The 15749-nt window shown below is 48.4% G+C and overlaps 1 protein-coding gene across 1 annotated transcript in view; it reads left to right on the top strand.

Annotated features, from left to right (window-relative positions):
* LOC142486397 (OTU domain-containing protein 7B-like) overlaps window positions 1-15749 on the top strand; it is a gene marked incomplete at its 5' end in the record, with an annotated part of 46844 nt that overhangs the window by 21982 nt on the left and 9113 nt on the right. The window contains 6 exons of the mRNA XM_075584991.1: window positions 367-540; window positions 3324-3539; window positions 8704-8805; window positions 8904-9031; window positions 10101-10213; window positions 11891-12018. Of these exons, the coding sequence (XP_075441106.1) occupies window positions 367-540; window positions 3324-3539; window positions 8704-8805; window positions 8904-9031; window positions 10101-10213; window positions 11891-12018 (861 nt within the window). The remainder of the gene's footprint in view (window positions 1-366; window positions 541-3323; window positions 3540-8703; window positions 8806-8903; window positions 9032-10100; window positions 10214-11890; window positions 12019-15749) is intronic.

Consider the following 15749-nt stretch of genomic DNA (forward strand, 5'->3'; position numbering starts at 1 on the left):
ACACCCCTCCTCCCTGTTCCTCCACACACCCCTCCTCCCTGTTCCGCCACACACCCCTCCTCCCTGTTCCTCCACACACCCCTCCTCCCTGTTCCTCCACACACCCCTCCTCCCTGTTCCTCCACACACCCCTCCTCCCTGTTCCGCCACACACCCCTCCTCCCTGTTCCTCCACACACCCCTCCTCCCTGTTCCGCCAAACACCCCTCCTCCATGTTCCTCCACACACCCCTCCTCCCTGTTCCTCCACACACCCCTCCTCCCTGTTCCGCCACACACCCCTCCTCCCTGTTCCTCCACACACCCCTCCTCCCTGTTCCGCCACACACCCCTCCTTCCCACCTGGTGCTAATTTGTTCCCTATTTCAAAACTAGGGAAAAAATGGGATGCGAGTGCCGCACTAAACGACTTTGAGCAGATGCGACAAGTGAACACTGCAAGCCTGTCACATTCCTTCAATGAAGGACGCAACTTCAAACCGCAGGACGCAGCTCGCCCTGTGCGGCCGGCACTGCAGCGGCAGGATGATATTGTACAGGGTAAGTGTATATTTCTGCTACGTGACCCGTTCTACTGAAGCACCCATTTTGAATTGCGTGGGTGTCATTTGGTGCCGCGTACCTGCACGTTTTTAAAACGAGTTGGGTTTTGTTCCCGCTTTAGCAGCACCAGGCAAGAATATTTGTCAGGCTCGCTGCTGCGGCCAATGAAAAGCTGCGGTGTCATCGGAAGGTGACGTCGAGGTGCTCTCTGATCGTGACCCCGCAGACTTCTTTGTCACTTTTTTTTTAAGTCAAACACCGGCACACAAAGTGAGAAATCTGAGGCCTCGAGCCCAGGGGCGGCCAACACCAGTCCTCAAGGGCGTTACCAACAGGTCAGGTTAAGGATATCCCTGCTTCAGCCCAGGGGACTCAAAGACTGAGCCCATGATTGAACCGCCTGTGCTGAAGCAGGGATATCATTAACCTGACCTGTTGGTAGCCCTTGATGTCTGGAGCTGGCCACCCTGCTATAGCTCATGCAAATGTCTCTTCAAATGTATTACAAACTACAAAAGAATACACGTATATCCAGGACAAATGCAGGTACTATAACTCTACTTCCTCCCATATAATGCTTCAGATCAGTAGAAAGTATCATGCACATGTAAAAAGCACCATTGGACCACTATTTCAGTTGAAAAGAGCCTCGTGCGCATCAGTCATGCTCTTTTAATTGATTTGTTTAAATGTAAAGTAACAGAGCGAGTGACCTGGAGCCTTCAGCAAGTATGTTTAAGGGTGATATGCATCATCAAAGAGCACTTGTAGTGTTTGCCGTGTAAACCTGTGCTTTTCATGTGCAAGTGACTGAAGCATTGTGGTTTCCAACCTAGCGGGTCAGAAAATAAATACTCACTGAAACCTCTCACCTGTGTAATTGGTTTCCTTAAACTGATTCAGTCACTCTTAAAAGTAACTGGCTTACTTTATTTGTCTCTTGTGAACAAGGAGTATCAGTTACTCAATAGATGAGGTTGAAAAAAGACGCATACGTCCAAGTTCAACCTATGCTAAATGTAGACGACCGATACTTTATCCTGTATCCGTGCTTACAGTATCTTGATCCAGAGGAAGGCAAACAGAAAACCCCAGTGACATATCTAATGCTGTCTCATTAAGGGACAATAAATTCCTTCCCGACTCCAAATAATGGCAGATTATTCCCTGGATCAGCATCCTTCTCATGTTTACTTATGTGGTGTATCCCTGTATAGTGTATACCTTTCCTTTCTGAAAAGATGTCCGACTTTTTTTTTTTATTTAACAAATCTATTGTATCTGCCATCACAGTTCCCCATGGGTAATGAATCCCACATTGTAACTGCCCTTACTGTAAGGAACCCTTTCCTTTGTTGCTGGTGAAATCTCCTTTCCTCCAACCTAAAGGGAAGCCCCCGAGTCCTTTGTACTGCCCATGGGATGAATAGTTCTTTTGAAAGCTCCTTATATTTACCCTCAATATATTAGTATATAGTTGTCATATCCCCTCTTAGACGCCTCTCTTCCAATGTAAACTAATCTAGTTTAGCTAGCCTCTCCTAGAATGGCTTTTCTAGTTCCATAATTAATTTTTTATGGAATGATGCCCAAAACTGTCCTCCATATTCAAGGTGTGGTCGTACTAATGCTTTATTCAGTGGTATAATGATTTCTAAGTCGCCGGTTTATTCTTGTTTCCCTTACATTTATCTGTGTTAAACAATCTGCCCTTTACCTGCCCAAGTTTCCAGTCTATCCAAGTATATATATTTATTTTTTATTACAGGTTTGAAGCAGGGGGTCTCCAGAGCTGAACTGTGTTAATTTCAGCTCCAGCAAACCCCTGCTTCCAAAGTTACTTACCTCTGTAGTGGGTGTCGGATTCTCTGGCTAGTTTAAAGGTCCTGGTCACAGAAGCCAATAGGAAGCCACAAGGGATGACGTCAAGGGTTCCTATTGGCCCACGGGACATTTTAAACGCCGCCATTATTAGGCAGACAAGTTCCCTGCCTGCAGAGATACTAGCATCCCCTACGGAGGTAAGTATCTCTGGAAGCAGGTCCTCGGAGCTTAGAATTAACAGAGTTCACCTCCGGAGACCCCCTACTTAAAACCTCTAATAAAGAGAGAATATATATATATATTATTATTATTATTATGTTAACCCATATTGCTGTTTTAACACAAAGTGCGCATTACAAAGTGTTGCTTTACAAGTATATCAGCCACTTATGTTTATCTGTTTTAAAGCAGCAGTTCAAGCAATATCCTACGTGTACTTTGTTTTAATAAACAGTTCTGTACTATGAGAAAATACATGTAGCATTTAAAAAAAAAAAAAAAAAAAAAAAAGTTTTAAAGTCATTTTTAATGTTTCTAATGTAGGAAGCATTTCCAAAGTGACAGCCCCTTCCCCTTCTGATAGGCTCTGGCTCTTAAGCCCCGCCCTCTCTCTAGCCGTGCACCAATTGTATCTAGTAACTGCCCAGTCACTCATATTCCAGGACTATGTGCAAGAACTGAATTAAATAACCCTGAGCAAGCAATGTATTAGTCGATTACAGGATAATGGATCGATCTGCAGCTTAGCTAATCACTTGTCAGTGTGCAGATTGTATTGATGCACATATTGAATGGGGAAAAAAAATTACAACGGCAGCTTGAACTGCAGCTTTAAGTAATTATTACTTTTCAAACAGCACAGAATAATGTGCCTCTTACTTTGGGGACTGATCAACCAAACGGCATTAGATTCCCCTTTCTTGTGAATGCCGATTCTGACAACCTTATCCTTCCAGAAAAACGTCTGTCCAGAGGGATCTCTCACGCTAGCTCTACCATCGTGTCCCTGGCCCGTTCGCACGTCTCCAGCAACGGCAGCAGCGAGCACACGCTGGAAACGCCCGTGTGCACCTTCCAGTTACCCGACCTCACCGTCTACACGGACGAGTTTCGCAACTTCATTGAACGAGATCTGATTGAACAGTCGATGCTGGCGGCTTTGGAGCACGCTGGTGAGTTGACGTCTGTCTGGGATTTGGTATTGGATATCTTTCCAATGGATCCTTTTTGTTAATCCCAATATGGTCACGGCAAGAGCTGGCAGTGTGGATAGCTGGCAGTGTCAAAATCTGTCCATTGGCACCAGTCTGCCGTGTGCTACGAATCGCCCAGCGGGTGTTGGCGATGACGCTGTGTCCAATTTGTGCATGTTCGTGTTTTCAGGATGGTATCACTCTTTATATTTTTGCCTAGAAGATTAGAGCAGTGTTTATCAAAAAAGGAACCATTGACATCCCTGGGCATCACCTAAAGGGTTTCCTTTAATTTTCAGGTCATTTGAAAGTAGTACCAAATACAGAAGAATTTACAATGCATCTGATCTCAGACGCGCTATTAGAGAGGGTTGTGGTTCCTTACAATGCATCTGATCTCAGACGCGCTATTAGAGAGGGTTGTGGTTCCTTACAATGCATCTGATCTCAGACGCGCTATTAGAGAGGGTTGGGGTTCCTTACAATGCATCTGATCTCAGACACATTATTAGAGAGGGCTGTGGTTCCTTACAATGCATCTGATCTCAGACACATTATTAGAGAGGGCTGTGGTTCCTTACAATGCATCTGATCTCAGACGCGCTATTAGAGAGGGTTGGGGTTCCTTACAATGCATCTGATCTCAGACGCGCTATTAGAGAGGGTTGGGGTTCCTTACAATGCATCTGATCTCAGACGCGCTATTATAGAGGGTTGGGGTTCCTTACAATGCATCTGATCTCAGACACATTATTAGAGAGGGTTGGGGTTCCTTACAATGCATCTGATCTCAGACACGCTATTAGAGAGGGTTGGGGTTCCTTACAATGCATCTGATCTCAGACACATTATTAGAGAGGGTTGGGGTTCCTTACAATGCATCTGATCTCAGACGCGCTATTAGAGAGGGTTGGGGTTCCTTACAATGCATCGGATCTCAGACGCGCTATTAGAGAGGGTTGGGGTTCCTTACAATGCATCGGATCTCAGACGCGCTATTAGAGAGGGTTGGGGTTCCTTACAATGCATCGGATCTCAGACGCGCTATTAGAGAGGGTTGGGGTTCCTTACAATGCATCGGATCTCAGACACATTATTAGAGAGGGTTGGGGTTCCTTACAATGCATCTGATCTCAGACGCGCTATTATAGAGGGTTGGGGTTCCTTACAATGCATCGGATCTCAGACGCGCTATTAGAGAGGGTTGGGGTTCCTTACAATGCATCTGATCTCAGACGCGCTATTAGAGAGGGTTGGGGTTCCTTACAATGCATCGGATCTCAGACGCGCTATTAGAGAGGGTTGGGGTTCCTTACAATGCATCGGATCTCAGACGCGCTATTAGAGAGGGTTGGGGTTCCTTACAATGCATCTGATCTCAGACACATTATTAGAGAGGGTTGGGGTTCCTTACAATGCATCTGATCTCAGACGCGCTATTAGAGAGGGTTGGGGTTCCTTACAATGCATCTGATCTCAGACGCGCTATTAGAGAGGGTTGGGGTTCCTTACAATGCATCTGATCTCAGACGCGCTATTAGAGAGGGTTGGGGTTCCTTACAATGCATCTGATCTCAGACGCGCTATTATAGAGGGTTGGGGTTCCTTACAATGCATCTGATCTCAGACACATTATTAGAGAGGGTTGGGGTTCCTTACAATGCATCTGATCTCAGACACGCTATTAGAGAGGGTTGGGGTTCCTTACAATGCATCTGATCTCAGACACATTATTAGAGAGGGTTGGGGTTCCTTACAATGCATCTGATCTCAGACGCGCTATTAGAGAGGGTTGGGGTTCCTTACAATGCATCGGATCTCAGACGCGCTATTAGAGAGGGTTGGGGTTCCTTACAATGCATCGGATCTCAGACGCGCTATTAGAGAGGGTTGGGGTTCCTTACAATGCATCGGATCTCAGACGCGCTATTAGAGAGGGTTGGGGTTCCTTACAATGCATCGGATCTCAGACGCGCTATTAGAGAGGGTTGGGGTTCCTTACAATGCATCTGATCTCAGACGCGCTATTAGAGAGGGTTGGGGTTCCTTACAATGCATCTGATCTCAGACACATTATTAGAGAGGGTTGGGGTTCCTTACAATGCATCTGATCTCAGACACATTATTAGAGAGGGTTGGGGTTCCTTACAATGCATCTGATCTCAGACGCGCTATTATAGAGGGTTGGGGTTCCTTACAATGCATCGGATCTCAGACGCGCTATTAGAGAGGGTTGGGGTTCCTTACAATGCATCTGATCTCAGACGCGCTATTAGAGAGGGTTGGGGTTCCTTACAATGCATCGGATCTCAGACGCGCTATTAGAGAGGGTTGGGGTTCCTTACAATGCATCGGATCTCAGACGCGCTATTAGAGAGGGTTGGGGTTCCTTACAATGCATCTGATCTCAGACACATTATTAGAGAGGGTTGGGGTTCCTTACAATGCATCTGATCTCAGACGCGCTATTAGAGAGGGTTGGGGTTCCTTACAATGCATCTGATCTCAGACGCGCTATTAGAGAGGGTTGGGGTTCCTTACAATGCATCTGATCTCAGACGCGCTATTAGAGAGGGTTGGGGTTCCTTACAATGCATCTGATCTCAGACGCGCTATTAGAGAGGGTTGGGGTTCCTTACAATGCATCTGATCTCAGACACATTATTAGAGAGGGTTGGGGTTCCTTACAATGCATCTGATCTCAGACACGCTATTAGAGAGGGTTGGGGTTCCTTACAATGCATCTGATCTCAGACGCTCCGTTAGAGAGGGTTGGGGTTCCTTACAATATATCTGATCTCAGACGCGCTATTAAAGAGGGTTGGGGTTCCTTACAATGCATCTGATCTCAGACGCGCTATTAGAGAGGGTTGGGGTTCCTTACAATGCATCTGATCTCAGACGCGCTATTAGAGAGGGTTGGCGTTCCTTACAATACATCTGATCTCAGACACGCTATTAGAGAGGGTTGGGGATCCTTACAAAGCATCTGATCTCAGACGCGCTATTAGAGAGGGTTGGGGTTCCTTACAAAGCATCTGATCCCAAGACGCGCTATTAGAGAGGGTTGGGGTTCCCTAGAATTTCACAATATAATTATGGGGTTCCTTAAAAAAAAATAGTTTGGAAACCCCTGGATTCGAGTGAGAAAACACTTCTATCTTACCGAAATATACTTTGAATAAGAAGTGGAAGGTTAGCTTGGTAAATGAGTGGCGGATCTTCACACTTCAACCACAGCTTGGAAGCAGAGACTCTGAATGGGCCTTTGGAAATGTTTTCCATGTGTTGGAACACACTGACTGCTATTTAATTAAATCCTTGACGTTTCACTTATTAGAAAATGCCTCTTCTATCCCCCAGATGGGAGCTGGGAGTTGGTCTGGTGATGACATGCCTCTTGATGAACCTGCTGCGGAAAGCACTATTGGGAAATTCCTCAAGAGTGATGTCACCGCTTTTGTGATTTACCTAGACCGAAGGCCACCCTGTGAAATTTCAGAGGCCCAACAAAACTAAACAGTGCTAAGCCTTGGTTCGGGGGTGTGCAAACTGGGGGCGCAACATTTGGGGGGTGGGGGGAGTCAGCGCTAACAGAGGCCCCACGCTCTGCCTTAAAGCATTTAAATGAAATGCCGGTGGTGAGCGCGAGGCCTCTGTATGCCTCGCTTACATTGGTTCAGCGACTTCTGGCAACGCGATGCTGCAGATTTGGTTAGTAAAGTGCATGCCCATTGTAATCGGGAGTACAGCATGGCACACGGTTTCTGGGAAATGTTACATGGCGCAGGAGTGCTCAACTCCAGTCCTCAAGCCTCCCCAACAGGTCAGGTTTTCAGGATATCCCTGCTTCAGCACAGGTGGTGCCATCAGCCCCTGCTTCAGTGCAGGTGACCCACTCAGTGGCTCAGTTTTTGACTGAGCCACTAATTGAGCCACCTGTGCTGAAGTTGGGATATCGTGAAAACCCGACTTGTTCTCAGCCCTTGAGGACTGGAGTTAGTTGCCTCTGAGTTAGTGTAGGGAAGCACAGGAAATATTGAGATGCTTAGGGCTTTGGATGCTGTGCAGTTTTGTAGGCCTTGCTGCCAGTGAAAGGGTTAATGAAAACGTCCAGCTTGTGAGATGCTCCGCACTGCTGCCGCAGAGCGATCTTAACATCACCCGCACTGGTTTTTTTTCTCCCCGTTTTGCTCTTGGAACGCACCCATTTGGCTCAAGATGTATTGACTGGAAATAGCCTGTGTTTCTGTGTGGAGCTATTGTCCTGGAGAGTTGTGTACCAAGCACTCACAGCTAAAGTGGATTCCTTTCCCTGATATCTGCAGTTTATCACTGCTGGCACTGAGCTTCCCTTCACTCGGGCCTTCTGTTGTAGATTTTTGTTATTTAAAGCCTTTAGACCACGCCACCATACCCGGGAATGCGAGGAACACATCTGCCGTTTCGGAAGCAGTGTGACCTTTTGATTGTTAGTTTGAATTTGTTCTTTGACTCTGCTTAGTAAATATCTGGATAAATAGCAGGTGATGAACGGTTGGATAGAAAACCTGGAATGTACATTTTCTGTCCCACCCCGTTACTTCCTTCATGCGTCTATTAATATACATTGATTGGCCAGATAGGTGTCATCTCTACCCAACCAGTTGTATTTCTATTTTGTTATGATCCATCACCTCCAGAGATGATTTTATAATGAGCTATTTCAAGACAAAAGCTACTACTTTACATATCTTGGGCGTAACATCCTTTTCAGTCTTAGTAACCCTTAACGAAGGAAGGGGATGATGACATTGAAATTGATTAATACTGCTCTTCATAATATAAATGTATGAGCCATTGCAACCGTGAGTGGCTACTCAGAGTAGAGGTCCATGAGTGGCTCACCCTTGTATGTCCATTTAAGCTTAAGGCGTTATTGCAGGTTGCACGATTTTTCTCAGCTGTATCCGTACAGATTTGGCATAGTTTGCAGTGCGGTTGTCTATCCATTGGTACCTTCAACAAAATCAACTGATAACCTGCGTACTGTGCGCAAAAATCCTGTGTGTTCACATAGATACATAGTTATCAGAAGTAGGGGATCGCCACCACCATTGTGTCAATGTATGTCAATCATCATCTCTGGCACTTCTCATGTTAGGTCGCCTGAACTGGTGGATGCACGTTGACCCGACCTGCCAAAGGCTTCTTCCCTTGGCAACCACAGGGGATGGGAACTGTTTGCTGCATGCGGCATCTCTTGGTAAGTGCAGGGGAAGATCAAAAGGATGCATTGGAGACTGAAGGGACTGGCTTGTTGAAAGGTCTCCCAGAGCTTTTATTCTGTAACTCCTTCCCTAGGAATGTGGGGGTTTCACGACCGAGACTTGATGCTTCGCAAATCCCTCTACACTTTGATGGAGAAAGGGGTGGAGAAAGAAGCCCTGAAGCGAAGGTGGAGGTTTCAACAAACCATGCAAAATAAAGAGGTATTAGACGTTTAAACACCATTGTTAGAACAGCTGTCCACGTTCAAGTGAGAACCTTTCTTCCCTACCACTCTATCCTGGCATGTCCCATGCTGCAGGTTATAGTGAAATTAAACTTTGATACTGATGCAGCGGCCTTTATTCGAACACTTCACGCGTCATGTACATCGGAATCCCGATTAGAAACCGCGGATGAATTCCAGCCTCCCCGCACTAAGATGCGAGCGCGGCGAGTGCAGAAAAACGAATTTTAGTGTTCTGGCTTTTAAAAACATGAAATTGACACAGTAGCACAGTAACACAGTACTGTACACATTACAATTCATCCATTTTATTGCAAATGAAGAAACAGAATCCATGAAATTCAAACAAAATATCCACGATAAGCGCGGGTGCCTGGGGCGATTGGCCGCGTTCATGCTGCGTGGGGAACAGCAGAGAACCCAAAATCGGCGCCGAGATGTGTTCGAATAACGGCCGCTGCGTCAGTCAGCCACCTCCCTATTCCATAAAAAAACAAATATATATATATCTATATATCTCTATATATCTATATCCTTAAAAAGCCAAGTTATTTTATTGCCGATATTAGTATGGGAAAAGTATTGAACTGTTATGTTTTCTTCACTCCTTCGCAGCTGTTATTGATCTACACTGGCGACACACTTTATTGCAGTGTGGCCAGTACCGCAAGCCGGGAGATTTCCCGGCTTGCAAGTGGCAGCCCCTCGGCGTGCCGCGCGTCTCCGATGCGCGGTCACGCGTCATCGGGTGCCTGCGCCCCCTGCACGCACGTCCAGGGCTCCCCGAGGGAGCCCTGATGTCCCGCGATGTGGGGGACGGCGGCAGGGGGTTCCGGGGGACCCGGCGGACCCGGAGAGGAGAGGGGGAAGCCGCGATCGGCGGGCCTCTCCTCCGCTGCTTCGTCGCGCGCCCGGCACCCTCCGGCGCGCGCCAGGTAACTGCTGCGGCCGAGAACGGGCAAATGCTCGAATAAACTCGGCCGCAGCAGTAGTTGCTGTAAATGAGCAGATGTAACAACCAACAATTCTTCTTTCTCTGCTTTTAGTCTGGCCTTGTGTACACCGAGGAGGAATGGCAGAAAGAGTGGAACGAGTTAATTAAACTTGCGTCGAGTGAGCCCCGGATGCATTATGGAGCAAATGGCGGTAATTGTGCAGGGTAAGTGGAAACCTGTGCGTATGAGATTTAGGTGCGTAAGGTGCTATGGCCGGGATACCAGCTATCCCCTGTCCGGTGTGATGTGCTATTGACTTGAGTGGCAGTTAATTCCGGGTGTGCATGCGGTACCCCACCCCGCTGCTGTTTAGTGACACGGGCAGAAAGTTAGTTTTTATAGTAGTACTCTCTCTGCTAAAGAAAGCCGGGGTGACCACGTTATCCATGCATAGAACGTCTATTGTCACTGGTCTTTTAAAACTAAAGCCGTAGATATTTAAGCTGCGCGGAGAGCAAGTCCCTACCTCACCCGTGTTCCTAGGATAAGTGGAAATGCCCCTAAACTCTCCTGCTGGCTGCCGTCAGGTGAGCTCAGGTGGAAACAGACGTGTAGGACCTTTACATCACCCCCAACATGGGACCTTCACTCAGTAGGATCTGACACACTGAGAAGGTGGAATATAAACTGTTTTGGTGACCTAACAGTCTTTGCCTGGGAATGTATGGGGGGGGTAAAGGCTTTTGAGAAGCTGTGAGTTTGCCATTGCTGCTCACTTGGTCAGAAGAAGCAGTATGACTCGCTAAGGCAGGGGGGTGCAAACTTTTTTCCCTGCGCCCCCCTGCCGGCTGTCCCCTCACTCCCGCGCCCCCCCCAACCCCAACTTACCCGCGCTCCGGCGTAATGACGTCACGTTGCTATGGCGTCATTTTGACGCCGCGTTGCCATGGCGACGCAGGGAGGAAGCCGCCGGAGCCACGGTAAGTTAGGTTTACAGAGGCCCTGCAGCTCCCCCGGCACTTAATTTAAGTGCCTTCGGGAAGCGCGCGGGGCCTCTGTAAACCCCGCGCCCCCCGTCGGCAGTGTCGCGCCCCCCCTGGGGGTCGCGCCCCACAGTTTGCGCACCGCTGCGCTAAGGGACTTTATAGTTTCAAGTAGTTGTTGAGTCAGCAGCAATGCAAGAAAATGCTTTTCCAATTAAGATGTAACCGCACTGTTTGTTTATGAGCGTGAAGAGTAATTCACAGATTCTCCTTGCTGGCAGTGCCTGGCTTGCATATTGAAGTCGCACAACTGGTACATGGTAATCCCAGGCAGCCAGTTGAAACACGAAAGGCTTCTTGACTAGTGTTCTGCTCCTGCTCTCCTGTCTTCTATTGCCTATAACTGTATGTGGGCCACAGCCGGCACGGCTCAATAACGACACGCACGTGACAGAGTCGCAATGCGTGGCGCGATCTTCCTGCGTTTATGGTGATAATGTAAAGCCAGGCAGGATCCTGGTGCCATTACAATTATTTTTAAAGAAATTAATAGGCGGGAAATTCAAAACAAGGGGAGCCCCAAGCCAGGGGTGCTCAAGCCACCCACCTCCCAACAGGTCAGGTTTTATGGATATCCCAGCTTCAGCACAGGTGGCCCAATCAGTGGTTCAGTCTTCGATTTGAGCCACCTGTGCTGAAGCTGGGATATCCTTACAAGATGACCTGTTGGTGGGGGGGGGGGGGGCCTGGAGGTCTGGCGGTGAGCTCCCCTACGCAACCAACTGTTTTATACCTAGGAGCAGCGCTGGGCCCCGGATAGTAACGGTGGTTCCCTCAGTCTGTGGTGGTAGTTTGCTGGGCTTGCAATTAAATATTCAGCAGAAGGGCTGATCGGATCTCTCCAATTTCTTTTGCAAGTGTTGAAAGCTCAGAGGAGCCGGTGTACGAGAGCCTGGAAGAGTTCCACGTGTTTGTTCTTGCCCACGTGCTGAAGAGGCCAATTGTGGTGGTAGCGGACACTATGCTGAGAGACTCTGGTGGTGAAGGTAAAGTTGTGTTTTTTTGTTTTTGTTTTTTTTAAAGCTTGTTTTCCTCATTTTATTGACATATTAGAGCAGGGGGTGTGCCAACTCCTGTCCTCAAGGGCTGCCAACAGGTCAGGTTTTAGGATATCCCTGCTTCAGCACAGGTGGTGCAGTCATTTTGACCGATCACCTGTGCTGAAACAGGGATATCGTGAAAACTGAACCTGTTGGCGGCCCTTGAGGATAGGCGTTGGCCCAGCCCTGTTTATAGAGACATGTTTCTCCTGAGAGATATATTTTTATTGCACGTTCTTCTGAAACCAGCAACTAAAAAGGGGTGTGTGAGAGGGTGGGTGGGGGGGGGTGTGAGAGGGTGGGTGGGGGGGGGGGGTGTGAGAGGGTGGGGGGGGGGGGGGTGTGAGAGGGTGGGGGGGGGGGTGTGTGAGAGGGTGGGGGGGGGGGTGTGAGAGGGTGGGTGGGGGGTGTGTGAGAGGGTGGGTGGGGGGTGTGTGAGAGGGTGGGTGGGGGGGTGTGTGAGAGGGTGGGTGGGGGGGTGTGTGAGAGGGTGGGTGGGGGGGGTGTGAGAGGGTGGGTGGGGGGGGTGTGAGAGGGTGGGTGGGGGGGGTGTGAGAGGGTGGGTGGGGGGGGGTGTGAGAGGGTGGGTGGGGGGGAGTGTGAGAGGGTGGGTGGGGGGGGGTGTGAGAGGGTGGGTGGGGGGGGTGTGAGAGGGTGGGTGGGGAGGGTGTGAGTGTGTGAGAGGGTGGGTGGGGGTGTGTGTGAGAGGGTGGGTCGGGGGGTGTGTGAGAGGGTGGGTGGGGGGTGTGTGAGAGGGTGGGTGGGGGGGGGGTGAGAGGGTGGGTGGGGGGGGTGTGTGAGAGGGTGGGTGGGGGTGTGTGTGAGAGGGTGGGTGGGGGGGGTGTGAGAGGGTGGGTGGGGGGGGTGTGAGAGGGTGGGTGGGGGGGGTGTGAGAGGGTGGGTGGGGAGGGTGTGAGTGTGTGAGAGGGTGGGTGGGGGTGTGTGAGAGGGTGGGTGGGGGTGTGTGAGAGGGTGGGTGGGGGGGTGTGTGAGAGGGTGGGTGGGGGTGTGTGTGAGAGGGTGGGTGGGGGGGTGTGAGAGGGTGGGTGGGGGTGTGTGTGAGAGGGTGGGTGGGGGTGTGTGTGAGAGGGTGGGTGGGGGGGGTGTGAGAGGGTGGGTGGGGGGTGTGTGAGAGGGTGGGTGGGGGGTGTGAGAGGGTGGGTGGGGGGTGTGTGAGAGGGTGGGTGGGGGGTGTGTGAGAGGGTGGGTGGGGGGGTGTGTGAGAGGGTGGGTGGGGGGGTGTGTGAGAGGGTGGGTGGGGGGTTGTTAGAGGGTGGGTGGGGGGGGTGCATAAACGTCCTTTGTGCAAATAAATCACATTTTAGAAGTACTGATTGAGCAGCGTTTGTGAGCACAGCTATTCATTGTCATTTCTTTTGCAACAAGATACCTTTCATGCCATGAAATCTTCAGTCTGTAGCGCTCTCTCCATTTCATCTCCACCCTGACCGTACAAATAAAGGAACATGCAGATTGATGGATGGAGGCGAATGTAGCTGCCAAATCATGCAGCCATTCGTTACAATGTAATCATTCGAATGATGAGCAGCCGTACAACACACCAACTACTACTGAGAGATCCTCTGCTCTCCGGTGTAATAACACTGCAGCACTACATAGCACAGTTTGCACATTGCCTGGCACACGTTTGGGTTCATCGCTGTGTTACCTCCCGCTGGAGTACTACACTTACTGTACGTGTAGGCTGCTCAGTGCTCCCTGTCGTCTCCTAGAAACCGTGTACTTTCTCCTGAGGTCAAAAAAGAAAACTCTGCTTTGCGAGTATCTGGGACCAGAAAACTATAGAAACAGAGCTAAAAGCCACTGTGTAGTGGTTTCAGGGAACATAATGTCCTACGCCTGTGCTATGAACTACACGAGCCCTTGGCCTCCCTGACATACGTTTATATGCACATACACACACATACGTGTGTGTGTGTATATATATGTATAGGTATCCGTACCGTGTTAGCCGAGCTTTAATAATCAAAAATGAATATACGATACCGTTCTGTGGCTAACGAAATGCTTTTATTTGTGCGAGCTTTCGAGATACACTGATCTCTTCTTCTGGCGATGTTACATTGGATAAAGCAGGCAAGGGTTTTACTCAAAAACAGTGCATCCTGGAATGTGTATAGAGCCCATCCCACACCACACCACACCACACACACACACACGTTTTGCTGACATGCTTAGCATGGCCATATCTATTCATAGAAAGGTAGATGCCTGTTCTGAAATGCACTCTCTATTTATTGCACCTGTAGTGTGTGGTTATTGTAGATGAGTTCATGTCCTGTTTGCTACATAAAGTCTAATTATGGATTTATTCTGTGTCGGAGAAACATCCATTGTATGTATCCCGCCTGTATACAATGAGGTTCTCTGTGATGTGTTGTACATTCCTGAAGATAGTCATTCAATAACTGGATTCCTACTTCACACCCAGTTATCTTGTACGTGGTATCATCTTTGCGGGGGCCCTTTTGGTTTGATTTCTTACAGAATAAGTGGCATTGTACTTTGTGGTAACATTTTCTTACCCTTCTTTCTCACTCTGTGATCAGTCTTTAAGCCTCATCTGTTGTCTTGAAACTTTTAGTTTTTATAGCTGGTTTCGGGCAATAAAAAGTTCTGAGAAACAAAACGTGCATACAGTATACTCAGCGAGTCTCGGATATGTGACAAAACGTGCATACAGTATACTCAGCGAGTCTCGGATATGTGACAAAACGTGCATACAGTATACTCAGCGAGTCTCAGATATGTGACAAAACGTGCATACAGTATACTCAGCGAGTCTCGGATATGTGACAAAACGTGCATACAGTATATTCTGCGAGTCTCAGATATGTGACAAAACGTGCATACAGTATACTCAGCGAGTCTCGGATATGTGACAAAACGTGCATACAGTATATTCTGCGAGTCTCAGATATGTGACAAAACGTGCATACAGTATACTCAGCGAGTCTCGGATATGTGACAAAACGTGCATACAGTATACTCAGCGAGTCTCGGATATGTGACAAAACGTGCATACAGTATACTCAGCGAGTCTCATATATGTGACAAAACGCGCATACAGTATACTCAGCGAGTCTCAGATATGTGACAAAACGCGCATACAGTATACTCAGCGAGTCTCGGATATGTGACAAAATGCGCATACAGTATACTCAGCGAGTCTCGGATATGTGACAAAACGCGCATACAGTATACTCTGCGAGTCTCGGATATGTGACAAAACGTGCATACAGTATACTCAGCGAGTCTCAGATATGTGACAAAACGTGCATACAGTATACTCTGCGAGTCTCGGATATGTGACAAAACGTGCATACAGTATACTCTGCGAGTCTCGGATATGTGACAAAACGTGCATACAGTATACTCAGCGAGTCTCGGATATGTGACAAAACGTGCATACAGTATACTCAGCGAGTCTCGGATATGTGACAAAACGTGCATACAGTATACTCAGCGAGTCTCGGATATGTGACAAAACGTGCATACAGTATACTCAGCGAGTCTCGGATATGTGACAAAACGTGCATACAGTATACTCAGCGAGTCTCGGATATGTGACAAAACGTGCATACAGTATACTCAGCGAGTCTCGGATATGTGACAAAACGCGCATACAGTATACTCAGCGAGTCTCGGATATGTGA

This window comes from Ascaphus truei, unplaced genomic scaffold, assembly GCF_040206685.1.
Source record: "Ascaphus truei isolate aAscTru1 unplaced genomic scaffold, aAscTru1.hap1 HAP1_SCAFFOLD_839, whole genome shotgun sequence".
NCBI classification, from domain to species: domain Eukaryota; kingdom Metazoa; phylum Chordata; class Amphibia; order Anura; family Ascaphidae; genus Ascaphus; species Ascaphus truei.